The sequence below is a fragment of the Chiloscyllium plagiosum genome, chromosome 11, assembly GCF_004010195.1.
Source record: "Chiloscyllium plagiosum isolate BGI_BamShark_2017 chromosome 11, ASM401019v2, whole genome shotgun sequence".
In the NCBI taxonomy this organism is placed as follows: domain Eukaryota; kingdom Metazoa; phylum Chordata; class Chondrichthyes; order Orectolobiformes; family Hemiscylliidae; genus Chiloscyllium; species Chiloscyllium plagiosum.
The window spans coordinates 76,131,093-76,157,500 of NC_057720.1; the positions used below are offsets into that span (position 1 = coordinate 76,131,093).

The following is a 26,408-nucleotide window of genomic DNA, read 5'->3' on the forward strand; positions in this document are numbered from 1 at the left end:
ATGGGGAACCTTGTCGAACGCCTTACTGAAGTCCATATAGATCACATCTACTGCTCTGCTCTCATCAATCTTCTTTGTTACTTCTTCAAAAAACTCAATCAAGTTTGTGAGACATGATTTCCAAAGCACAAAGCCGTTTTGACTATCCCTAATCAGTCCTTGCCTTTCCAAATACACATACATGCTGTCCCTCAGGATTCCCTCCAGCAACTTGCCCACCACCTAGTCAGGCTCACCGGTCTATAGTTCCCTGGCTTGTCTTTACCGCCCTTCTTAAACAGTGGCACCACGTTTGCCAACCTCCAGTCTTCCGGCACCTCACTTGTGACTATCGATGATACAAATATCTCAGCAAGAGGCCCATCAATAACTTCTCTAGCTTCCCACAGAATTCTCAGGTACACCTGATCAGGTCCTGGGGACTTATCCACCTTTAACCCTGGAAGGGTTTGGAGGGATATGGGCTGGGTGCTGGCAGGTGGGACTAGATGGGGTTGGGATATCTGGTCGGCATGGATGCGTTGGACCAAAGGGTTTGTTTCCATGCTGTAAATCTCTATGACTCTTTGATCCCTCAGCCTCCAACACTCGAGGGAAAATACCCCCAGCCTATTCGGCCTCTCCCTATAGCTCAAACCCTCCAACCCTGGCAACATTCTCACGAGTCGTTTCTGAACCTTTTGAAGTTTCATAAGTAAGCAAGCAAGAGAGAAAGGAACAGGAATTGTGGTCACATTAGGTAAAATAAGGTTCAAGGAGACTCATAAGGAGCATGAACAAAGGCACAAACTCATTGGGCCAATTGGCTTTTTTCTAAAATAAATTTGATATTATTATATGAACTGCTCTCATTACTATTATAGAAACATGATAACCAATTTGCAAAAAGGTGAGTTCCCACATGCAGTCAGTTGAATGTTGATGGTGGTTGAGGAAAGGGGATTTTCAGGGGATTGGAAGTGGATGTGAATAAAATTTCTCCTATTAATAATTGTGTGGTAAAGTTAACACAAATATAAAATGGAGTATTTCCCTACAATACTATTTTTAAAGTTACTTTAGACTAAAGGAATTCTATTGGCATTACCTTGTTAAGCTAACGGTACAATTGAATAGGGTGTGTTTTAACTCCTGAGCCTGGCTGAATGCCTGTACAAACACACCAGGATGTACATCTGTAATGTCCAGTCTGCTTTAATACTGGAATCTCATTGCAATACCAGCCCCTTACCAAATGGGGTTGCTTGCTGCAATTGAACCTGTGCAACATTGGCAGGCCTAGCAGTTTCCTCCTAGTAGGAAGACAGTAGCAGGTTTATGAACACAGATTTGGAGGAAGCATCGGCATTAATTGTCCAAACTATTTATTATGGTGTCCAGGAGTCACCGTCTGCTCTTCCTGGCCCCTCAAAGATCATTTTGGTTTCTACTTACTAAAGGAGGGCCTGTTCTTCTGGCCTAACTGCTTCTAGTCAGCAGCATTTCTATAGCAGATAGCCCCACTCATTTAGCCATGCAAATAGTTTTGGGATCTTACTGATGTGATAAACAACTATTCCTGAGATTTAAGGAGGCCTTGCATTGGAATTAAATTTGTAAGCAGGCCACTTTGATTTTAATTATCATACTGTTCAGTTTGCTATAAATGCAAACCAAATTGTGCAGCATAGTTAAAGGCTAGTGAACATTTATTGTATCTTTGATTTCCTCTGGTTATGTCTTTGTACAGATGGTCTAGTGAGTTACAGTAGTCCAGTTGGTCACCAAATTTTCTCACCCAGGAGCCCCACAGTTTATTTGAATGACTCAGTCTATGATGGTGCAATCAGTTCAAGGTAAGATGACCTACATTTTAACAAGTTTCCCCGAGCTCTACTCTCCAAGCATGTTGCTTTTTAACAGGATATTCAGCGATGACTGTCAGGATTGGTCTCACTGATGTTGGGGTTATGTACAACACCATGAGTTGGAAGAGTTTGTGGAGGCGCTAAGGACAGAACTCATGCTTAAAATAGATCTGTCTTAAAGAAATTTGCTTGTTAGTCAGTTTTATTTTTCTCAAATTCCCAGCAAAATTTCAGATCCATATTAAATCAAATACTCAGTATCCCAAACAATGGTACATTCTGACCTGGAGGTGGTGCTCACCACAATCCATAGTCGAAATCACTTGAGAATTTTGATCCTATTTTGAAACAGTTCTATTTGCCTGACAACAGGATGTGGTGTAGAATAAAGAAACTGTTTCTGAGGATTGGAACCTCACCAAAAAACTTTTCACAAGAAGCACAAATGTCATAAAATAATTTAGTTGTCTGTATTTCACAGCTGTTGTTGAATATTCTGTCCTAGTTCTTCAGTCAGTCATTCTATTTTACTGAATTGTCATGATAACTCCTCCCCACCTCTGTAATCTATTCTTACCCTATTAACTCTTGAAAACCATGAGTTACAGATTGACTTTTTATTCATCTCCATGTTACCACAAGACAGAGGAGCAGAATCAGGCCATTTGGCCCATCGAGTCTGCTCTACCATTCAATCATGACTCATATGTTTCTCAACCCTGTTCTCCTGCCTTCAACCTATAACCCTTGATCCTCTCACTAATCAAGAATCTATTTATCTCTGTCTTAAATATACACAATGACGAGGCCTCTGCAGCACTCTGCTGCAATGAGTTCCACTGGCTGAGGAAATTCCTCCATCTCAGTTTTAAAGGGTCATCCACTCACTCAGAGGCTGTGCCCTTGGCTCTTAGTCTCTCCTTCCAGCGAAAACATCTTCTCCACCTCCACTCTATCCAGGCCTCTCAGTACTCTGTAAATTTCAATCAGATTACCCCCCCACCCTTCTAACCTCCATCAAGTACATACCCATAGTCCTCAATTGCTCCTTAAGTGATAAGCTGTTCATCTCTGGGATCATTCTTGTAAAACTTCTTTGGAATCCCTCTAATGCCAGCATATCCTTCCTTAGATACAGGGCCCAAAACTGCTCACATTATTCCAAATGTGGTTTGAGCCTTATTTAGCCTTAGCAGTATATCTCTGCTCATGTATTCTAGCCCTCTCAAAATAAATGCAAACATTTCATTTGCCTTCCTAACTGCCAACTGAACCTGAATGTTAATCTGAAGAGAATTCTGACCTACAACTCCCAAGTCCCTTTGTGCTTCAGATTTCCAAAGCCTTTCCCTATTTAGAAAATAGTCTATCTCTATTCTTCCAGCCAAAATGCATAACCTCACACTTTCCCACCTTGTATTCTATCTGCCACTTCTTAGCCCAATTTTCTCATATGTACATGTTTCCCTGCTTCCTTAAGACTGCCTGCCCCTCCACCTATCTTTGTGTCATCTCCGAACCGAGCGACAATACCTTCAGTTCCTTCATCCAGATCGAAGTCATAAATCACACAACACCAGTTTATAGTCGAACAGGTTTATTTGGAAGCACTAGCATTTGAGGTGCTGTCTCTTCATCAAGTGGTTCTGCAACAGGACCATAAGACACAGAATTTAAAGCAAAATGGTTACATGTCATGGAGCTGTAATGATATATTAAACAAATTTAGATTAAGTTTTTCATCTTTTAGGATGGGATATGCTAGTTTCAGTTCTTTAATATGTAAATCCCAGAACTCCTTTTAAGTTATATTCTCAAAATAGCTTCAGCTTTTCTAACAATAGGTACCATCTCAGGTCAGACCATGCACTAAAGGTGTGAGGTTAAAGTTTGTGTCCCAATGTTGCATCAGACTCGTTCTAAAGTGGGACTTACAGAATCTTACATGGATTAATGTAGTTTTTGAGCAAAATAAAATGTAGTTCTGCAAATATAAGTTGATGGGGGAATTTGTATGTGTGTGCGTGCAGGAGAGACAGAGTGAGTGAGAGCATGTGAGTGCATGTGACTGTGTGTGTAAGCTTGGTCAAGTATGTGTGAGAATATGATGGGGTATAAGCCTGTCAGAGGGTGTGTGCAAGGGGTGCATTTATGTGTGTATGATAAAAAAACTTGTGTATGAGAGAGGGTCTATGTGAGTGTGTGTGTGTGTTTGTATGCGTGAGAGAGTGTATAGTGCAGTGGGGTCACCTGTAGTGTGACGTGAACCCAAGGTCCCGGTTGAGGCTATCCCCATGGGTACCCAATTTGGCTATCAGTTTCTATTCGGCACTTTGTGTTGTTCTTATCTCAAAGTCCACCTTGATGGATGGTCACGCTGAGGTACGAGACTGAATGTACTGGACTGCTGTGTTCCCTGACTGGGAGGAAACACTCCTGCCTAGTGATAATTGCGCGGTGTCCATTCATCCGTTGTCATAGTGTCTGCTCAGTCTTGCCAATGTACCATGCCTCAGGGCATCCTTGCCTGCAGTGTATGAGATAGACAATGTTGGCCGAGTCACATGAGTACCTGCCGTACATGGTGGGAGGTGACCCCACATGTAATGGTGGTATCCATATTGACACGTCTTGCAGCGGCTTTCATGACAGGCTTGTAGGGTGTCATGGTCGATGTTGTCCTGATGGCTGGGCTGTTTGCTGAGAACAATGATCTGTTTGAGGTTTGGTGGTTGTTTAAAGGCGAGAAGTGGAGGCGTGGGGAAGGTCTTGGTGAAGTGCTCATCCTCATCGATAATGTGTTGCAGGCCACGAAGAACATGATGTAGTTTTGGCTCCAGGGGAGTGCTGGAAAACGATAGGTACCCAATCGGTTGCAGCCCGGGTCTGTCTCTTGAGAAGTCATTACGGTTTCCTGCTGTGGCACGTCAGAAATTGCAGTCGATGAAACCGTAATAACCTCCTCAGGAGACAGACACGGGCTGCAACTGATAGGGTAAACTTTGTTGTCCAGCACTTCCCGGGAGCCGAAACTATGCCATGTTCTTCATGGCCTGAAACACATTATCGATGAGGATGAGCAGCTCGCCAAGACCTTCCCCATGCCTCCACTTCTCACCTTTAAACAACCACCAAACCTCAAACAGATCATTTTTCTCAGCAAACTGCCCAGCCTTCAGGAAAACATCGACCAGGACACCGTACAACCCTGTCATGACAGCTGCTGCAAGATGTGTAAGAGTATCGACATGGATACCAACACTACATGAGGGGACACCTCCCACCATGTATGCGGTAGGTACTCGTGTGACTCGGCCAACATTGTCTATCTCATACGCTGCCGGCAAGGATGTTCTGAGGCATGGTACATTGGTGAGAATGAGCAGACACTATGACAATGGATGACTAGACACCACGCAACGATCACCAGGCAAGAGTGTTCCCTCCCAGTTGGGGAACGCAGCAGTCCGGGACATTCGGCCTCAGACCTTCGGGTGACCATTCTCCAAGGCGGACTTCGGGACAAGCAACAACGCAAAGTGCTGAGCAGAGGCTGATCGCCAAGTTTCGTACCCATGGGGATGGCCTTAACCGGGATCTTGGGTTCATGTCACACTACAGGTGACCCCATTGCACTATACACTCATTCACACACTCCTACATACTCACAAACTCACACAGTTTCTCTCTCATATACAAGCTCTTTATCATACGTACACACATGCACCCCTCGCACGCACCCTGTCACAGGCTTATACCCCGTCAAATTCTCACACATACTTGACCAAGCTTACACACACACATACACAATCTCTGTCACATGCACTCACACTCACATGCTCTCACTTACTCTGTCTCTCCTGCATGCTCACACATATAAATTGATGGGGTGAATTTGTATTTGCAGAATTGCATTTTATTTTGCTCAAAAACTGCATAAATCCATGTAAGATTCTGTAAGTCGCACTTTAGAAATAGAACGAGTCTGATGCAACATTGGGACACAGACAAACTTTAACCTCACACCTTTAATGCATGGTCTGAGCTGAGATGGCACCTATTGTTAGAAAAGCTAAAGCTATTTTGAGAATGTAACTTAAAAGAAGGAGTTCTGGGATTTACATATTAAAGAACCAAAACTAACATATCCCTTCTAAAAGATGAAAGCTTTAATATATCATTATAGCTCCATGACACGTAACTGTTTTGCTATAAATTCTGTGTCTTATGATCTGTGCCACCTGATGAAGAGGTAGCACCTCAAAAGCTAGTTGGACTATAGCCTGGTGGACTATAACCTGATGTTGTGTGATTTTTAACTTTTTCCACCCCAATCCAACACGGGCACCTCCAAATCATTCAACCAGATCGTTATTGTAGACTGTGAATAGTTGTGGTCCCACATGGATCCTTGCAGAACTCCATTAGCCACTGGCTGCCATCCTGAAAAAGACAACTTGATCCCTACTCTCTGCCTTCTGCCAGGCAGCCAATCCTTTATCCATACTAGTACTTTGCCCCTAACACCATGGGCTATTATCTTACTTAGCAGCTTCCTGACCAGCACCTTGTCAAAGGCTGCCTTGGAATCCAAAATGATCATGTCCACTGGCTCTTCTTTGTTTAGTTTGCTCATTACATCCTCAAAGAGTTCTAACAGATCTGTCAGGAATGACCTTCCCTTGACAAAGTCGTGCTGACTATTGATCATTGTCTCTTAAAGGTATTAGAAAATTGGATGTAAATTTGTCTACGAATTAAATTCATGAAGCAAAGAATGGTTATAGCACAGAATCAGGTCATTTGATCCATCACATCTGTGCCAGCCCTTTGCAAAAGCAATTTAGTTCACTTCACACACTTGCCCTTTCCCCTGGGCCCTGCAATGATCTTCCCTTGTCCAATTCCCTTCTGAAAGCCAGACTTGCATATGTTTCTATCACTCTGTCAGGCAGTGCATTCCTGGCCCTAAATGTTATCTAAAATGCTTTCTCTCATTCCTTTCTTTCATTTGTTTGCTAATGCCCTCAGAACTTTTCATTATTTAAGAAAGTTTTGGACCCATTCTTTAATCCCTAAAATTGAATTCAGTCATATTGGCATTAGTACTATAGTTTTACCATCAGTGCTGCACACAGAGTAACAACAATTCTATATAATACAACAATGATATAAGACCAACTACACAAAGGATAATTATGATATAATGATTGGGATATTATGATGCATTCAAGCAGCAGCGAATCTAACTCTTATTAATGGCAAGTTACAACACTGTCATGCTGTGGCAACACAGGCAATTTCTTGAAATATTTAGCACAGTACTAACTTAAAAAGTATTAAACACTGGAGTACTTTATTGCAGTTCTTCCTTCAAGGTTTTTTTGAAACAGCAATTGCCCGAATAAAGAATTGCAAATAGACCACAAATACCATTAACCCTTACTGCTTCGGTTTCTTTTTGAGGAAAGTTTATATTGAGATATTATTTAGAAAAATAATTTTGTGGATGATTATGGCATAAAAGTGGAAAATACAGGAAATATTCAGCACATCAGGCAATATCTGTAAAGTGATCAACAGAGCTTCTATTTCAGGTCAAGAGCTTTTTGTTAGATCAACACAACTGGTGCATTTGTAACTGTTCTGTATGCTTATTTTCTTAATCATCTGCCTCTTGGTAAAATAAACAAATGCCACTGATAGATGCAACTAAATTTGGTATCTTCGCATTGAATCCCATAAATGACATAATGATTTTTACAGGCTTTTAACCCCAAGTATATTCTATTCTTCTGTTTCTGAATAAGCCTCATCATTGCCTCTTTGTTCCTAGGATGATTTCAGAAGGACTTGGTCAGATGACAGATGGTGTCTGGGGTTTGGATGATTTCACACAGAGTCATGTGTACAATGTGTGGCCAGGGTATGACTACGTGGGATGGAGGAATGACAGCTTTGAAAACGGCTACGTACAACTCCTCTTTGAGTTTGATCGGATCCGAAATTTCACAGCCATGAAGGTACAACCCTGCTCTCTTATTTCTTTGTAAATGTCATTCTTTCAACAAATGTTCGATGATTAGAAGCATTCATGAGATTTTTTGGACCAACAATAACTTTCTTTAGAGTGCTAACATAATGCATTACCGGTGGTTATAAAACAAAATTTGATATTGAGCCAAGTAAGGAGATATTAGATCAGATGTGCAAAGGCTTTGGTAAAGAGGTAAGTCTAATTAAAGGAGGAAGCTCAAGAGGTTCAGGAATTCCAAAATTTCAAGCATAAGCATCAAAAGGCAGAGTCACTGATGGCAAAGCATTGATATATAGTTGGTACACAAGTGGCCAAACCTGGTGAAATACAGAGATTTTGTAGAGTTGTAGGGTTGAAGAAGGTTATAGATTAGGCCAGTGTGAGACCATGGTGGGATTTAAAAACAAGGATGATTTTATTTTAAGTCAAACTGTTGCCAGTCTGGGAGACCAAGAATCCGGAGAAAAGGATTGCCTCTGTCATAGCCCACCATCTTTAAAGATCAAAGATCATTTCCTGCTGACTTCCAATGGACCTCAGCTGTAATGCTAGCAGTGGCCTGACAGACCTCACCTGAAAATGGCATGGACCTCCTGCTCAGCTTTATAAGAATTGACCTCCACCTTCCCTTTACAAGTAGCAATGCTGTTGAGGGCAGATATCAAAGCCAGTCATGGATCCTTTCACTGCTTGTGTGAACCCAACAGATCCCAATAGGAAGAGATGGAAAAGAAAACAGTAGTAAATGAAAATAATTAAAACTACCAGTGTTCTTCTCCCCTGTCTCTGTGCTAACTCAGTGAATTTATCCAGTGAACTTAAATACATACCAAGCTCCGTTCCCAGTCTGTGCTCATTCACCTTATTTTATCAATGTGGCTATGACAGGAAAGACCAGCCTGGATTCCTGTCCTTATGGCTATTCAGTATTCACTATCCTGCAGGTATTAACTAATGAGGACCTCAGGAACATACATCACTTCAGTTGAATAGTATCTTTGTAGGCAGCCATCTTTGATAAAATACAGCACAGCAAATAGTCCCTCTGCAAGTTGTTAGTTGTGGCTCACTTCTCAAGTCAAAAGGTTCCAGGTTCCCATCCCATTCAAGAGATTTGAGCACAAAATCTGCCCTACTGTGGAACACAGTCTTTCAGATGAGGTACTACTTTGAGATGATCTTTTGGTGGGACTGGGGAGAGGGAAGGATCTGAAATGATTCTATGGAACTGTTGAAAAAGGGACAGGACAGATATCTGGGAAAACACCTATTCCCTTAGCCAACATTGAAAATAGCTTCATCTTGTCATTCATTTGATTCCTGTTTGTGGGATCATGCTGTGCAAGATCCTGAGTGTGGTGTTGGAAATGCATTGCAGGTCAGGCAGCATCTGAAGAGCAGGAGAATCGATGTTTCGGGCATAAGCCCTTCACACTGGTTTCCACAATTTGTTACACTACAACAGTGATTGCACTTTTAAAAAGTACATTATTGTCTGCAAAATATTTTAGGACATTCTGGGTTGTAAAAGGTGCTGTATAAATATTCCTTGCTTATGCAATTGTAACTCTCATATGGTGTCCTGCTTTCAGAAGAGGGAAGGATCGACAGAAATTGACAAGTAAAATTATTTTAAAATAAATTCCACCATCTCCTAGTAGTTATTTTAAACAATACACAGATGGCAAAACTTCTTGCTTCTAAATGTATTTCATCCCCTTTTTTTCTCCTTTTCCTTTAAGTATGTTTTAACATTTATTGAGAAAGTTATAAATTATTGTTTTGCACTTTTGTAACAGCTAGAATTTGTAAACCCAGTGCCCATGTAATTATAGTTCTTTATGGGAACTCACTGTGTCATGATTCATATATTACAATGGCTGCCAGGATTCAAAAGTTAACAAAAGGATACCGGTACAAAACAGACGCAAAGCTTGCGTGCACTATGATCTGAAAGCAAGGAAATTCTTCAAGAGGGATTTTAAGAGCAGAGACTGCCTGAAGCATGAATCTCCTCATTCTGAGAAACAGACTTCTTTCCTTGCCCCACAGCAGAATTTGCAAGTTACAAAGTTTAGCTGGTCCCACTTTGCCTCCTGTTAGTCAGCCACTCCTGGATTTGGGATAAATTGGTCCATTTTTTAAAAATCAACAAACGGAAAGTTCATAAAAAGATTTACAAGGATGTTGCCAGGGTTGGAGGATTTGAACTACAGGGAGAAGCTGAATAGGCTGGGGCTGTTTTCCCTGGAGCGTCAGAAGCTGAGGGGCGACCTTACAGAGGTTTATAAAATCATGACGGGCATGGATAGGATAAATAGACAAATTATTTTCCCTGAGGTGAGGGAGTCCTGAACAAGCTGGCATAGGTTTAGGATGAAAGGGGAAAGATATAAAAGAGATCTTAGGGGCAACTTTTTCATGCGTGTATGGAATGAGCTGCCAGAGGAAGGGAGGCTGGTGCAATTGCAACATTTAAAAGGCATCTGGATGAGTACATGAATAGGAAGCATTTGGAGGGATATGGGCCAAGTGCTGGCAAACAGGACTAGATTAGATTGGGATATATGGTCGGCATGGTCGAGATGGACCAAAGGGTCTGTTTCCGTGCTGTACATCTCTGTGACTATTTTATTTATTTCTCCTGTCCTCGTTTTGGGAACTAACAATGGCTCCCAATGCCTCAATTTGAAAATCGTCATCCTAATGTTGAAATGTCTCCATCGCCTCTCCTTTTCGTTTCTCTGTGCTTTCCTCCTTCCTTATAGCCCTGAGATCTTTGCACTCTATTGATTCTGGTCTCTGGTCCCTCGAGCATCCCCAGCTTTAATCATTCCAGCATTGGTGGGCAAGCCTTCAGACCTCTGGGCCCTCACCTCCAGATGACTCCCCCCTACACCTCTCTACATTGCTTTCTTGCTTTATGACGTTCCTTAAATCCTACCTCTTAGGCAAAGCTTTGGATCATCAGGCCTGCTTTCAAAAATTCGTTCACTGGATGTGGGTGTTGCTGGTTAGGCCAGCATTTATTACCCATCCTTCATTGCCCATAGAGAGGTTAAGAGTCAACCAGATTGCCGTGGGTCTGGAGTCAGACCTAGGGCAGGCCAGGTAAGGATGGCAGTTTCTCTCCCTAAAGGATATTAGTGAACCAGATGGATTTTTCCCAGCAATCAGGAATGGATTTATGGTGATCATTGGACTCTTAATTCCAGATGTTTATTGAATTCAAATTCCACCATCTACCATGGCAGGATTTGAACCCAGGTTCCCGGGATTTTACCTGGGTCTACTTGATTACTAGTCCAGCAACAATAACACGAGGGAATCACCTCTCCAATATCTCCTTCAATGGTACCTTGTCATATTTTGTTTGGTAGCACCTTGGAGGGTGTTAAAGGCACTATACAAATACAATCTGTTCTTGTTGTTGCATCACCATATTTTCTATCCATGGCATATAAACATAAACATGGAATGGTTCATTTATTCAGTTGATTCTCATTTGAATATACTTTAGAAACTGTACAAAATTGTGAAAGAGTGAATTCTTCAATTAAATGGCAGATTGGCCCAGCAACATCTCATTAGTGCTCAGTGTCACTAAGCCCCAGTCCACACAAATTGAAACATTTTAGAAATGATGTAAAGATAGTATCATCAATGCCAGCATTAACTGCTTAATAGCCTATCAATACAAACAGGTTAGAATTTTGTCATCATTTGCCGACTTTCTGCATCACGGACTTTGTTAGAATTAGCCAGGTTTAAGTGAATGAAAGACGTCGCTTCCTGTAATAATTAAGCTCTCCATAGCTCAAGAAAATAGACTCAGCTCATAACTATAATTAAACCAAACAGACTGAAGTGTTGACCTCAACTAAAATTTATAAGTTGCAACAACAGAGAAAGTTTAGCACGTTAGTTTCAAAATTGCCATAAGCAGATTGATACCAATGCATTCGAGCTTTTCCCCATAACTAGAGGTGTTAGTTTTTATTAAACCCACACTGAACGGGCAGAGGAATGGGGAAATCAGGAGGAGAACTGAGCTTTAAGTTCTTCTTCTCAACTCGTGACAATTTGAATAGCTCATGTTCTCCAAGTCATCAGACTCCAAAGTAAAAAGGGATTTTAAAAAATTTGTAGTTTCATACCTGAGAGATTATTGTAATAAATGTTGCAGTAATAAGTTAAGTTGACACACATCAGCTCAAAGATGAATCATTACATCCAAAACCTAGAAAGGATTTAATATTGTTGTATTGTATCAATACTGAATTAGTGCATTTAACCAGAATTAATCCAGCATTAAGGAGCCCTAGGAAAATAGGAATCGATGAGAATCAGGAAAAATTCTCTGCTAGTTGGAGGCATACCTGGCATAAAGGAAGATGGTTGTAGTTGTTGGAGATCAATCATGTCAGCCCCGAGACATGACTGTGGAGGTTGTTCAGGATAGTGTCCTAGGCTCAAACACCTTCAATTGCTTCATCAATGACCTACCCTCCATCATAAGGTCATAAGTGGAATATTCACTGATAATTGCACAATGGTCAGCACCATTCACCATGCATCAGATACTGAAGCAGTCATGTCCATATGCCACAAAACCAAGCCAATTTTCATGCTTGTGCTGACAAGGGGCAAGTAACATTCACGCCACACAAAATGCCAGGCAATGACCATTTCCAACAAGAGAGAATCTAACCATCACCCATTGGCATTCAATGGCATAGTGGCTACAGAGTGTATCATCCACGGTATGCACAGTAACCTCATCAAGGCACCTTCAACAGCACTTTTCTCTTATGGGAGAATCTAAAACCACGGTGCGGAATTTCAGAATAAGGGGTCTCCCACTCAACAGATGTGATGAGGATTTTCTTCTCTGAGGGTTTTTAATATTTGGAATCTCCTACCATAGAAAACAGTGGAAGTTTGGAATTTGAATATATTCAAGGCTAAATTAGAGTCATACAATCATAGAGTCATATAGCATGGAAACAGGCACTTCACCCAACCCAACAGACTTTTGTTTGACAAGCAAGTAAACGGTTATGAAGACAGGGAAAGAAGTGGCTATAAGGCCACAATCTGATCAGCCTTGACTTTATTAAATGGCAGAACAGGCTCAATGTGCTGATTAACATACTTTAGCTACTATTTCTTATGTTCTGATATTCCCTAATTATAATGTTATGATTAGGAAAAGCAATGTGCAACTGAGTGATTTGTGTCTGTGCAATTCAATTGTATTTGAAGATGACTCAGGCAGCTCATGTTGCTTCATGAATAAATGGCAATGGTTGAAGTTTATCTTACATCTTATAATTGAGAATATGATTTGCTTTATATAGCACGTAAACTAGTTTGGCAGGTTGGTAGTCTGTTAAATGTAATGTACAATACTCGCATGTTTCGTCATGTACAATTCTAACATGTAAACCTTTCATCACCATAGGTCCATTGCAATAACATGTTCACAAAGGCGGTGAAGATATTCAGAGAAGTGCAATGTTTTTTCGGCTCAGAACCAGGAAAATGGGAGCCAAATCCAGTTACATCTGTTCTGGTTCTAGATGATGTCAATCCGAGTGCTCGCTTTGTCACCGTTCCACTACAACACCGTATGGCAAATGCCATCAAGTGCCAATTCTACTTTGCCGATATATGGATGATGTTCAGTGAAATTTCCTTCCAGTCAGGTACTTGCAAACTATATCAATGTTTGAAATGTCCTCATACTCCATTCACAAAATACCCTTCTCATATTTCTTCCCCATTGAGTGCTATTTGTCTTTATACATTGCACATCCAGAAATTTAGTGATCCCAATTGGTCTTGTAACATGTCTGCCATCATTCATTATAACCTGATGATAAAATAACTTTTGACTTAAGCAGATGGATTTAGAGCTTGGATTAATACAGATAACTATGATATATTATTACAGAGACTTGGCTGAGAGAGGGATAAGCCTGACAGTTTAATGTTCCAGGATCTAGATGCTTCAGGTGAGATAGAGAGGGATGTAAAAGAGTTGGGAAGTTGCATTACTGATAACGGAGAATATCATAATTTACTGAGGGAAGTCACCTTGGAGGGCTCATCCAATATGGGTAGAGCTCAGGAATAGGAAAACTGCAATTACTTTCATGGGATTGGACTACAGGCCTCTCAACAGTCAGCGGCTGATAGAGGAACAGATATTTGGACAGACTATGGAAAAATGTAAAAATAACAGAGTGGCTAAGGTGGGTGATTTTAACTTTCCCTATAATGACTGGGACTCACTTAGGCCAAGGGCCTGGATGGGGGAGATATTTGTTTGGTGTATCCAGGATATTTTTTAATGTAAATAACCCAACTAGAAAACAACCTGTCAAGATGTTGAGAGGCATAGAGTGTATAGCCAGAGACTTTTTCCCATGGTGGAAATGTCAATCACAAGGGGACATAATTTTAAGGAAATTGGAGGAAGGTTTAGGGGAGATGCCAGAGGTCGGTTCTTTACACAGAGTGGTGGGTGCATGGAATGCACTGCCAGCAGTAGAAGTAGAGTCAGATACAGTAGAGACATTTAAGCAGCTCCTGGACAGGCACATGGAAGATAGTACAATGAAGGGTATGTAGGTTAGTCTGATCTTAGAGTAGGATAAAAGGCCAGCACAACATCAAGGACTGAAGGGTCTTGTGCTGTACTGTACTATGTTCTATCTTCTGTGTTCCTACGAGACCTGGTATTGGGAAATGAGCCAAACCAGGTGATCAAAGTTTCAGTGGGGGAGCATTTGGGAAATTCAGTGACCATAGTTTTTAAGCTACAAATGGATAAGGCTCAGGGTAGTCCTCAGGTGAAAGTGCTAAACTGTGGAAAGCTAACTATCACAATATTAGGCAGGAACTGGGAAATGTTTATTGGGGCAGCTGTTTGAGGATAAATCCACATCTAGCATGTGGGACTCTTTTAAAGTCCAGTTGAATAGGGTTCAGAACCAGCATGTTCCTGTGAAAATGTCAATTACTGAGGGACATAGGTTTAAGGTAAAAGGGGATACATTTAAACAGGATGTAAGAGGCAAGTTTTTTACAGAGAGGTCGTGTAATTAGCTGGAATGCACTGCTAGAGGAGGTGATGAGGGCAGATACAATAGCAACATTTAAGAGGCATCTTCACAGAAATGTGAATAGACAAGGAATAGAGGAATATGGATCGCATAGAGGCAAAGCGTTATTAGTTTAGAAAGGCATCAGGTGTTGGTGCAGTCTTGAAGGGGCTGTTCCTGTCCTTTGTTCTTTTTAGCTCCCATTTCAGTTGGGGTGTTTCATGCTGTACTTTCAGAGCTTTAATACAGAAGTAAGGAAATTTGTGTTTCAATGGCACTTGCTTCTAGTTTAAGAAACTAGCCACATACTATGGACTCAACAGTTGACTTCTTGAGAGACCAAACATCCCTTTTCACTGTTCCCATCGTAGCTTCTTCATTTCATTCATGTGCATCTCTCTGCAGCTTAGTTTGCAGGAAACAAACTTCCTTCTGCATTTCTTGAAACCTGACAATCATTTGATCAGATCACTAGTTGGTAAAGGAGAGCAAGTAGTGAAATACTGTTTTTTTTTACTGCAAGTCTGACATTGCATCTGTAGAGAGAATTAAACTTCTATAGCTCAAAGTGGCTTAAAGAGGTAACAGATTTTGCAGAGGAATTTTTGTGGGCAGCTTTGCATTTAGTTCCTTGTCTGAAAATGTACCATTGTACAAGGTTAGTACTCACTAAGCACAAAATGGTCACACAACTCAAAATATTAACTCTGTTTTCTCCCCACAGATGCTACTAACTCTCCAGCAATTTTTTGTTTTTGTTGGAATCTGACCCCGTGGCATCGTATGAATGTCCTATTAGGAATTTAAAGATCATACCACTTTAAAGGAGAAATTACACATGGATTCCTGATGCCCCACTACCATCCTCCCAACCCATTATTTGCTCACAATTTAAATGGTGTGTGAATGAGAAAATAAAGGTTCTGAGTTTGTCTTTGCTGTCGGCTAAGGTTTGAGACCTGTTTTTTAAATTTTCTGACAAGTCACAGATTAGTGCAGAATACATGGAAGTCATTCAGCCCCTCACCTCCTCTCTGCCTCTTTCAAAGATACCCTATGCTCGGTCCAATTAAATCAGTAGGTTACGATATTGCACCTCCTCAAAACTGCCAATGCAACTACTCCACCACTAACTGAGACATTGGTCAACAATTTGTTTGACTGAACTCTACATATAAGTATTTCTCTCTACATTAAACTGATACCTAACCAAGAAAGTGTTTCATCAACATCATCCAATCTTGCATTGTCCTCATAATTACAACTGTTGACTATAGCAGATATTATTTCATGATCATTTCTAAAGCTAATGCAATTTGTTTTGATCAACTCATTGGTTCAAAAAATGGATACTTATGATAGTACTATTGTTTCTTGTTGCAGACACAGCAATGTACAATACTTCTGGGGTTTATCCAACCGTGAAAGTAGACAGCACCACTCACAGTGAAATAGGTAAGAGGCTATCAATTTACCTCATACTTCAGTAGACATTTGAAGAGGAATGTGAGTTAGCGCTGTCCAGTTAATTTTCCAAAATAATTTTTCCTTCAGAAAAATTTTGTTTTTGTTAACATTGTTATGCTGCATCTTTTCCAATGTTATTACTAGACAAGTCAGCTCCCACACTGAATGAATAGGTCACTTTTTTGTTTGGTTTTGTTGTAGTGAGGTTGGCTTTTACTGCACCACGAGTACATAATGCAAAAGACTTGGTTGTATTTGTAAAAGTGAAGTTTATTATACAAAAAGTTGAAGATAAAATAGAATATACCAAACTATTTACACACAAGTTTAAAGATTACACAACACACGGTAAGCTAAAATCCCACTAATACCAACAGCACTTCGTTACAGTATTCAAACACAAAAAAGAGATTTCCCTTCTCTATCACATAAACTGTTTGACTTAACCGTGGCTTTAATTCTCTGTTTTGAGAATCTCACCGCTTCTTCCTTGGAATCTCATACAAGTGAGCCTTGACTTTCTCAGCTTCTAATAATCTATTAAGGGTTTTAACTAAACACTTTTAGTCTGGAACTTAAACGCTAAGATAGTCTATTTCTAATACTTCTAAATCACCTTGCTTTCACAGAAACAACCATTTTACATATCCAACTTCAGCCATGGCTCTCTAAATCTGCTAAACTAAAACTCAAAAAATGTTTCCAAGCTGTCGGTGTTTTACCTAATGAAAAGAAAATATCAATCTCTAACCTTCTAACTCAGAGTATAATGCACAACCGTTTACATTGTTTGCATGTAAAATCTCTCCAGTTGTAAACAAATTCCTATCAGCCTCCAAGAGCTCTCTCTCTCTCAGATTGTTTTTAAAAGAAATCACCAGGACTACAGAAATAATTACAGTTTAATCATTAATCCCTTTGCACACATAGACCAAAACTGCATACCACTAATCTAAACCCTAAAATAAATTATATTGAAACATCAATACGTTACGCCTTAAATCAGAACATGTATTTCAGAGTGTGTGTTTGGTACCACCATATGATGACTGCTCTTGGATAATTCTTCATTGTTTCTTTCTGATTTCATCAAGTCAAAAATCACACGACACTGGGTTATAGTCCAGCAGGATTTTTGATTTTGTCCATCACCGGCACCACCACATCATGATTTCATTAAATAATAGCAGCACTTTGAGAAATATCCCAATTGTCAGGATCTTCCATTGCTGCAGGAATTAGGTGCCCATGTGTAGTTTATTGTCATGTCAATGTGCTTTGGCTATAGGAGGACTGTTCCCCACTTTACTGCACCGTTGTAACAATAGTTCTTGCACTCTAAGAGGTAAAGCCACAATAGTCTCAAAGGACCATATTCCCTCATTAGGTCACCATGTCTCAGGCCTGGGGCGAGGTTGAGGAGGTAGGACCTCAGTCAGAGTGGGATTTGAACCCATGTTGCCATCATGCTGCATCACAAACAGCGCAACTAACTGAGCTATCAAGCTCTACATTTATATGAAATTGGTGCCTATTGGCACCAGAGGTGCATGCATGTTATTTAGGCATGGTCAAATGTAGTTTGAAAGTTTACATATTCTCATTCCATTTTGTGGAATCGAGCATAACAATTCCTATTTTCCCCATTGTATTCTCAGACATCAACCCAACGCACAAAGTGGATGACAGCAACACGAGAATCCTCATTGGCTGCTTGGTGGCTATTATTTTTATCCTCGTTGCCATCATCGTCATCATCCTTTGGCGGCAGTTTTGGCAGAAGATGCTGGAAAAGGTTTTAATATCTTTACTGAAGTTTTTTTTCCACCAGCTCTACTTTAAGGAGCATCTAATGGTATTTTAGTTCCCTTATGCTTGAGATGTTGTGCATGGGAAAACAGGAGTCAATTTGTCCATGAAGTAATGAAAAAACAGGAACAAATGCAGTGGGCAAATGAAAAATTCTGGAAATGAACAGTAGCTCAGTAAACATATGAGGAAAGTAGGCAAACATTTCTGCTGGAACACTCACCAGCACTTAGCATTCTGACCAAGATATCGACTCGTTTTAGGGATCCACCTTCCTTACCCACTGATGCACTGTGCACTTCCAGCATTTTCTGGTTTCCCCGTCACCATCCAGTGTCAGATAAAAACTGTGCTCTAGAATTTGTGATAAAAATTGATTCATGAATCAGCTGCAATTCCACATGACAGAAGTTCAAGGAACAAGTAGCCCTGTTATTGTAAAGATAGTCAGTTCTTGTGACTGGTTTTGATACTGGCAGGGCCTCTGCACTGCTCAGACAAAGGGTCACAGCTTAGACAGAAGCTTGGTCACTAAGTTTCTGCAAGCCTTTTGTCTACTGGAGACATCATGCCATACCAGCCTTCATTGAACATCCGCTACAAGGTGTTATTTATTATTTAGTGGTAACAAATCCCTAAAGTTAAGCAAAGACCTCCTCATTTGCTGAATTTAAGGTGTTATGTCTGCCACTTAGTGTATAGAGGGTTCATGCCTCAGTAATGTGCAGCATTGTTTGTGTCTCTTTGTAAGTGCAAAAAGGGTTTGTACTGAGGCCGCAGTGGTGGACGTTGGCTGCATAGGAGCCCTGCGTCATTCAAAGCTGTTTAGCAAACCCCACTCTCACAGCAGAAGCCAAGCTAGCGGGGGGTTTGTCACAAGAAACTTATTAGTGACCTCCTGTGTTTTCCATTCCTTGATCCAAAGGAAAACTGCTGGTGGATCTTGCTTATGGAGGATGCTCCACAGGTTGGAGTGTAGTTTAGATGAACAGCTTATTGTGGAGTGTAAATGAAGTGCAGCACAAATTCTTTCAACCAGTTTTTATCAGCATCAGAAGTCACATGACACCAAGTTATAATCCAGCAGGTTTATTTGAAATCACAAGCTTTTGGAGCATTGCTCCTTCTTCAGGAAAGACTCCACCTGACGAAGGGACAGCGCTCTGAAAGCTTGTGATTTCAAATAAACCTTTCAGACTATAACCTGGTGTCGTGTGAATTCAGGCCTTGTCCACCTCAGTCCAATACCAGCACCTCCACATCACAGTTCTTTGTCAGTCAGCAGTCTATCCACTTCCAAGTGACTGAGGAATGAGAACCTTGAATGATATAGCTCCGAGAATTAGGGGTCATGCATTAGCATAAATTGAGGATTGGTTACTATATAGAAGACAAAGAGTCGGAATTAATGGATCTTTTTCAGTTTGGAAAGATAGAACTGATGGAATGTCACAAGGATCCATCTTAGGGCCTCCATTACTTACTGTCTATATTAATGACTTGGAGCAGGGGTAATGTATCCAAATTCGCTGTTGATAACAAATGGCAGATTGTGATGAGGACAAAGGAATCTGCAGGGAGATATAGATGCGTTGAGTGAGTTGGCAAAACCTTAGTAGATGGAGTTTAATGATGGAAAGTGTGAGGTCATGCACTTTGGTAGGTAACTTCAAAAGGCAGACTATTATTTAAGTGAAGGGAGACACCAAAAAGGAATCTGGAGGGGTGTCTTTGTGCATTAAACCCAAAACATTAGAACTCAGTTCCTCATGTAATTAAGAATGCAAATGGAAATTTCACCTTTACTGTAAGGGATTTGAGTTTAAAAATAGGGAAGTCTAATTAGAATAGCACAGGGTGTTGGTGAGGCCATACCTGCAGTTTTGTACACAGTTGATCCTTCTATTTAAAAAATATATATGTTAGCAATGGAAGTTATTCAATATAGATTCATCAGGCTGATTCTTGGGGTGATGGGGATGATTTATCAAGAACAGCTAAATAGGTTAGGCCTCTATTCGTAGGAGTTCAGAAAAAACATTCTAGAAAAAAATCCATTTTGAAATGTACAAGATTCTGAGGGGGCTTAACAGGATAGATGTTAAGATATTTCCACTCATGGTGGAATCTCAAACTAGGGGACATAGTTACAGAATAAGGGGGCACTCATTTAAGACAGAGATGCAAAGGAATTCCTTCTCCCAGAAGGTTGTGAATCTCTGGAATTTTCTACTCTTCAGAGTTGTGAAGGCTAGATCACAAAGAAGTAGATAAATATTTGAAATATCAGGGAGTTAAGGGCTATGCTGAGCTGGCAGGGAAGAGGAATTGAGGCAAATGAACATTACCCTAACCCACCATCACCTATCTCAACTCTTCCACAGTTGCCAAATTATCAGATTACATATCTGACATCAAGTGCAAGAGGAGCAAAAAATTCCACAAAGTAACGAGAAGACTGAAGCCAGCAGCTCTGGTCACTGGCTGCAAACTCTGTTCCCTCATTGCTGATTCTTCTTCCCTGATGCTGAACTCGACTATCCATAATCTCTGCACTATATTTGACTCAGACATGAGTTTTCAACCGGATATTCACTTTGTCAAAATTTTACTCATTTCCAGCTCTGTGACACACCATCTCCTACATTGCCTCGGCTGCTTTCCTGCTGAAACCCTTATTCAGTTCCTGGTTACCTCCAAACCTGACAATTCCAATCCACTCAGTGGCCTCCCTGTTTCTACCCTCTGTAAAATTCCAGTCAGACAAAACTCTGCTTCTCTGCCTTAAATTCCACTCAAATGCCAATCATACATCACTCTTGGTTCCCAGAAAAAGAACAATTTGATTCTAAAATGCTTATCCACCTTTGACCTTGCCCATCCCATGCTCTGTAATTTCCTTCAACTTCCCACCCACTGAAATATCCATGTTTTTTGAGGTTGACCTCTTGAACATTCACAATTTTAATCAAGCCACCTTGATCAGCATTCCTTCAGTTGCTGGGAGCCCAAATTCTGAAATATCCTCACTGCACTTCTCTGCCTCCCTATCTCACTTTGATGCATATTAAACCTACCTCTTTAACCAAGCTTCTGGTCGTCTGACCTAATATCTCCTCATGTAGGTCGGTGTCTTTTTTTGTTTCATTAAGGTCCTGTAAAGTACTTTGGAATGTTTTATTCTGTGAAAGGAGCTGCATAAATACAAATCGTTATTGTTGGATCCACATTCCTTGAATATTCGTGTCTGACAAAAATCCATCAAGTTTTCAGTTGGCTTATCCCAAACAAGTATCTGCTCCAATTTCCACTTCTTTCTGAGTGAAGAAGTCCCCAGAGCAACTTCACTCTAATATTTAGGTTATGCTCCCTTGTTCTGGACTGGACCATCAGAGGAAATGGTTATCTACCCTATCAACTCCTATAATCATCTCAGGTACTTCATTAGAAAAATCCATCTAGTTACTTAAGCTCAGGGAAACACAGGCATCAGTAACAGCTTCCACACCAATTGACAGACTATATGAACTTTACATATAGCTAGGATGCAGAGTCTGGTGGTATTTGTACAGATTTCATGGAAGACGGCTTCTGTTTCAGGCTTCACGTCGAATTCTGGACGATGAGCTCACAGTGAGCCTCTCACTGCAGAGTGAGACCATTATGATAAACAACAAGTCCTCTCCACCCAGTGAACAAGAATCCAATTCCACATACGACCGGATATTCCCACTCGGACCTGATTACCAGGAGCCATCAAAGCTACTCCGCAAGCTGCCAGAATTTTCCCTGAGTTGGGATGAACCAGGTGAGAATATTGAAAATGACATAAGCTGCTCAATTCATTGATAGTTTCAGCAAATTGTTTGATATTTAGATAATTGTTTGAGCTTTTTGTTTTGGTGTTTGATTGTGTGTTTGTGAGGGTTTCTCTGGATTATCCTGCCATACCATGCGGAATGCCAGATTTCTCCTTGATGTGTTTCCATGACAGCATGACTGAGATCTGGAACTCACCAAAGGAAAGCTAAAATTCTCATGGTTTGAAGGCAGTTTCTGTCAGTATTTCTTCCAGTGATATATGATCTAGACAAGATAAAATTGTCTTCACCATGGAAATAAGAACAGTGCTAGTGATCTGAAATAAAGTGTTGAGACTACACAACAGACCTGAAAAGAAAAAGAGATAAATAGCTGAGTGTGTCATAGTGTAGTGATTATGTTATTTGATAAGTTGTCAAGAGATAGGACTTAAAATCCCATCACTGGAGTGGCTATTGTCTAATCAACCTGTACAGATATGTTATTACACACCTCTGGGACAGATGAGTCTTGAACCCACTCTTCCTGGCTTAGACTTGGGAATACTACCACTGTGACACAACAATTGTAACTGGATATTTAAGTTCAGTTAATTAAATAAACGTGGAATGAAAAGCTGATATCAATGGTGTAACGAAAAGGTAGGCATAAAACTTAATTAATTCTCTATTAATGTGCCATCATTACCTGGTCTGGTTTACATGATCCTCCAAATCCACAGCAGTGTGATTTTTTTTTCTTGACTGCCATCCACTCAGTTGTCAGTACCACCTTGTCAAAAGCAATTATGTATCAGCAATAAATCAGCCTAGGGATTCCCATATCCTGTTAATGAATCAACAAGGAACTTGAGAAAAACACTCTCCATTTCTTTATGGATGAACAATTTTTTCAACAAAAAGGTTCATTTCATTTGCAGATCTTTGTGGTGTGAATCAATTTATTCAGAAGGTACACCAGCTTCTGGAGAAAGGGTTAACAATTTTTCTACGTTTTTTAAGCAAAAGTGCTATATGTCATTTTCATGATGACAATGGCACACCGCCAGTGATATCTCAATAAAAACAAGTTATATTAATGTGGCACTATTAATGTAATTAAACATTTTTTTATAAAACAAGGCCGCTAAAAGTTTCTTAAAGGAGGGAAATGAGGTGGAGAGGAGGAGAGGTTTACAGGGGGAATTTCAGAAGGCATGACCATGTAGGGTGATTAAAACTGGGGACACTCGAGGCCAGAATTAGAAATGTGCAGATACCTTAGATAGTTGTGGAGCTGGATGAGATTTGAGAATAAGGGAGGGGTGAGGCTATAGAGGGATTTAAAAACATGGATAAGTATTTTAAAATCAAGAGTGACATTATTCAGGAGCAAATATGTCACCAAGTAATCAGAAAATACTTTGCATGCACTTCTACACAGCCAGCTGTCTCTCCAAGGCACCAATTTCAAATAGGGAATTTGAAAAATTTTTTCTCATCTTAAACATTGAAGTGAAATCTGTATTGCAGAGGGATTGAGTAAAATGTTTTTTTTTCCTCTCCTCAGGGTGTAGCAGTGATTATGCAAAACCACTTGGAGCACCGCAGGATAATGTGCCACATTATGCCGAGGCTGATATTGTGAACCTGCAGGGTGTCACTGGGAGTAACACTTATTCTGTACCTGCCGTGACCATGGATTTACTGTCTGGTAAAGATATAGCTGTGGAGGAGTTCCCACGTAAACTGCTGACACTTAAAGAGAAACTTGGAGAGGGACAATTTGGGGAGGTTAGTACAATGCTTAAGCTAGTGTTAACCATTGAATAGGAGCATAGAAACATAAAGAAGCAGGACATTCAGCCTCCTGTGTCTGCTCAATTGGATCTGAGTTTATTTGTACTTGGACTCAAATTTCCTACCTGTACCTTTTTTTCCTTGTTACCCACTGTCAGACAAATAACCTACCTGTCTTGGTTTCAAGAGCTTCACGATTGCACAAAACAATCTGTTTTGTGACAAATACTTCCTGATCTTGTTTCTGAATGGCCTCACTCTACTATTAAGATGATGGGCAGAATTTAATGTTATGCCCTGAGAACATTTAATCGTGGGTTGAGGCGAGGAACAGTTATAATGATACAAATAGTGTAAGGTATCAACAAGGACATAATGTGTGATACCATCATTTTTGTAGTGTGTTGGTTGGCAGTAATTTGAAGAACACTGCATGAACCATACCCTCAATGTCAAAATCACCATTGTCTTAGTGTAAAATTATAAGCTTCAAATTCTGATCTGTTTAAGGTTCACCTTTGTGAAGCAGAAGGGATGCAAGAATTCATAGACAAGGAGTTTCCATTTGACATTTGCGTCAATCAGCCAGTTTTGGTTGCTGTAAAAATGCTACGGTCAGATGCTAACAAGAATGCCAGGTGAGTGCTACTTCACTCCAAAATCCTTTCCAAGAACCTTGCTGGGATTTCACCATCACCACTACTAAAATTATAAGCACATTGTCCTTTGGTCTCAATTTGTTAACAGATTTGTCACAGATGAAATTCTTAGCTATGCCTGGGGACAGCACGGTGGCTCAATGGTTAGCACTGTTGCCTCACAGCACCAGGGACCTGGGTTTGATTACCGCCTCGGGCGACTCTCTGTGTGCAGTTTGCATGTTCTCCCCATGTCTGTGTGGGTTTCCTCCCACAATCCAAAGATGTGCAGATTATGTGAATTGGCCATGCGAAAATGCCCATAGTGTTCAGGTTAGGTTAGGTACATTAGTCTGGAGTAAATGTAGAGTAGTAGGGGAATGGGTCTGGGTGGGTTAATCTTTGGAGGGTCGGTGTGTACTTGTTGGGCCAGAGGGCCTGCTTCCACACTGTAGGGATTCTATGATTCTAAGAATGAGGATCTTTTCGAAAAGTTTCAATAAACAAATTGTTTTCCTTAGTTCCATATTTTACTAATCTGCTATCTTTGTATTCAAGAGAGGTTGGTAAATACTGCAGGAATCTTTCCATGCCAGCAAACATTACTTTTTATTTAAAATAGCTGCCCTGCAATACTGCCATGTCCTTCTGCTTTGTGCGTCCCAATTGGATTCAATCCATCTGTACAGCCCTAGTGATTTAATTTGACAGGACACTGGTCCTAGCATGGTTTAAGTGAAACCATTTCCACTGGAATGGCTGCCTTCCATCCCTGTACTGGTTACAGTGCCTCATGAATTAAACCCTTTCCGCCCAAACCAATCTTCCAGCTATGTATTAACCTCCTTTATTTTACTTACACTATGCCAGTGTGTCCATGGCTTAGGTCCATAGATCATTGTGCCAAAGTTTCTACTTTCTAATTTAGATCCTAACTGTTCAAATTCTTTGTAAATTGTAACTTACTTTAAAATAAAACACCAGAATTAATGTAATACTAGACAGGATGAGCTTTTTTGTAAAAGAGAGAAGAAATGTCTAGAGACCTAAATTCAAATTGATAACCTTACTTATACTTCCAGACTGAAATATTCATCAATCGTACTCAGCAACCAGCTGTTTTCCCTGTACTGCCATCACATTGTAGTTTGTGATTACCAGTCTCACTGCAGGCCAGCCTCTCAATCCACCCTCCTGCTCACCTCTCACGCTGGAAACTTTACTTCCTGCAATAAACTTTACTTAGAACAACTTTTACTCGCTCTGCACTGAATTCCTGCTTTCAATCAAATTCTTAGATGTTAATATCGGAGCAGGAATAGGTCATTTGGCCCTTTGAGCCTGCACCATGATTGATTATGATCATAGCTGACCATCCTGATGAAGGGCTTTTGCCCGAACGTCGATTTTGCCTGTCCTCGGATGCTGCCTGAATTGCTGTGCTCTTCCAGCACCACTGATCCAGAATCCATCCAATTCAATGGCCTGGTCCTACTTTTCTCCCATATCCTTTGATCTCTGTTGCTCCAAGTGTTATGTCCTTCTTGAATTCAAACAATGTTTTGTCCTCGACTGCTTTCTGTGGTAGTGAATTACACAGGTTTACCTCTCTCTGGGTGAAGAGATCATAGAACATAGAACAATACAGCACAGAACAGGCCCTTCGGCCCACGATGTTGTGCCGAACATATGTCCTAGCTTAAGCACCCATCCATGTACCTATCCAATTGTCGCTTAAAGGTCACCAAAGATTCTGACTCTACCACTCCCACAGGCAGCGCATTCCATGCCCACACCACTCTCTGGGTAAAGAACCCACCCCTGACATCCCCCCTATACCTTCCACCTTTCACCTTAAATTTATGTCCCCTTGTAACACTCTATTGTACCCGGGGAAAAAG

The 26,408-nt window shown here is 40.6% G+C and overlaps 1 protein-coding gene across 3 annotated transcripts in view; it reads left to right on the forward strand.

The window, feature by feature from the left end:
* The window catches only part of ddr2a (discoidin domain receptor tyrosine kinase 2a), a 156,896-nt gene that overhangs the window by 117,356 nt on the left and 13,132 nt on the right, over window positions 1-26,408 (forward strand). For all 3 annotated transcript variants that reach the window (XM_043699847.1, XM_043699846.1, XM_043699845.1), the window contains 8 exons: window positions 1,730-1,835; window positions 7,684-7,870; window positions 13,349-13,592; window positions 16,377-16,448; window positions 18,119-18,255; window positions 21,870-22,077; window positions 23,640-23,863; window positions 24,380-24,507. In XM_043699847.1, coding sequence (XP_043555782.1) covers window positions 1,730-1,835; window positions 7,684-7,870; window positions 13,349-13,592; window positions 16,377-16,448; window positions 18,119-18,255; window positions 21,870-22,077; window positions 23,640-23,863; window positions 24,380-24,507 — 1,306 coding nt within the window. The remainder of the gene's footprint in view (window positions 1-1,729; window positions 1,836-7,683; window positions 7,871-13,348; window positions 13,593-16,376; window positions 16,449-18,118; window positions 18,256-21,869; window positions 22,078-23,639; window positions 23,864-24,379; window positions 24,508-26,408) is intronic.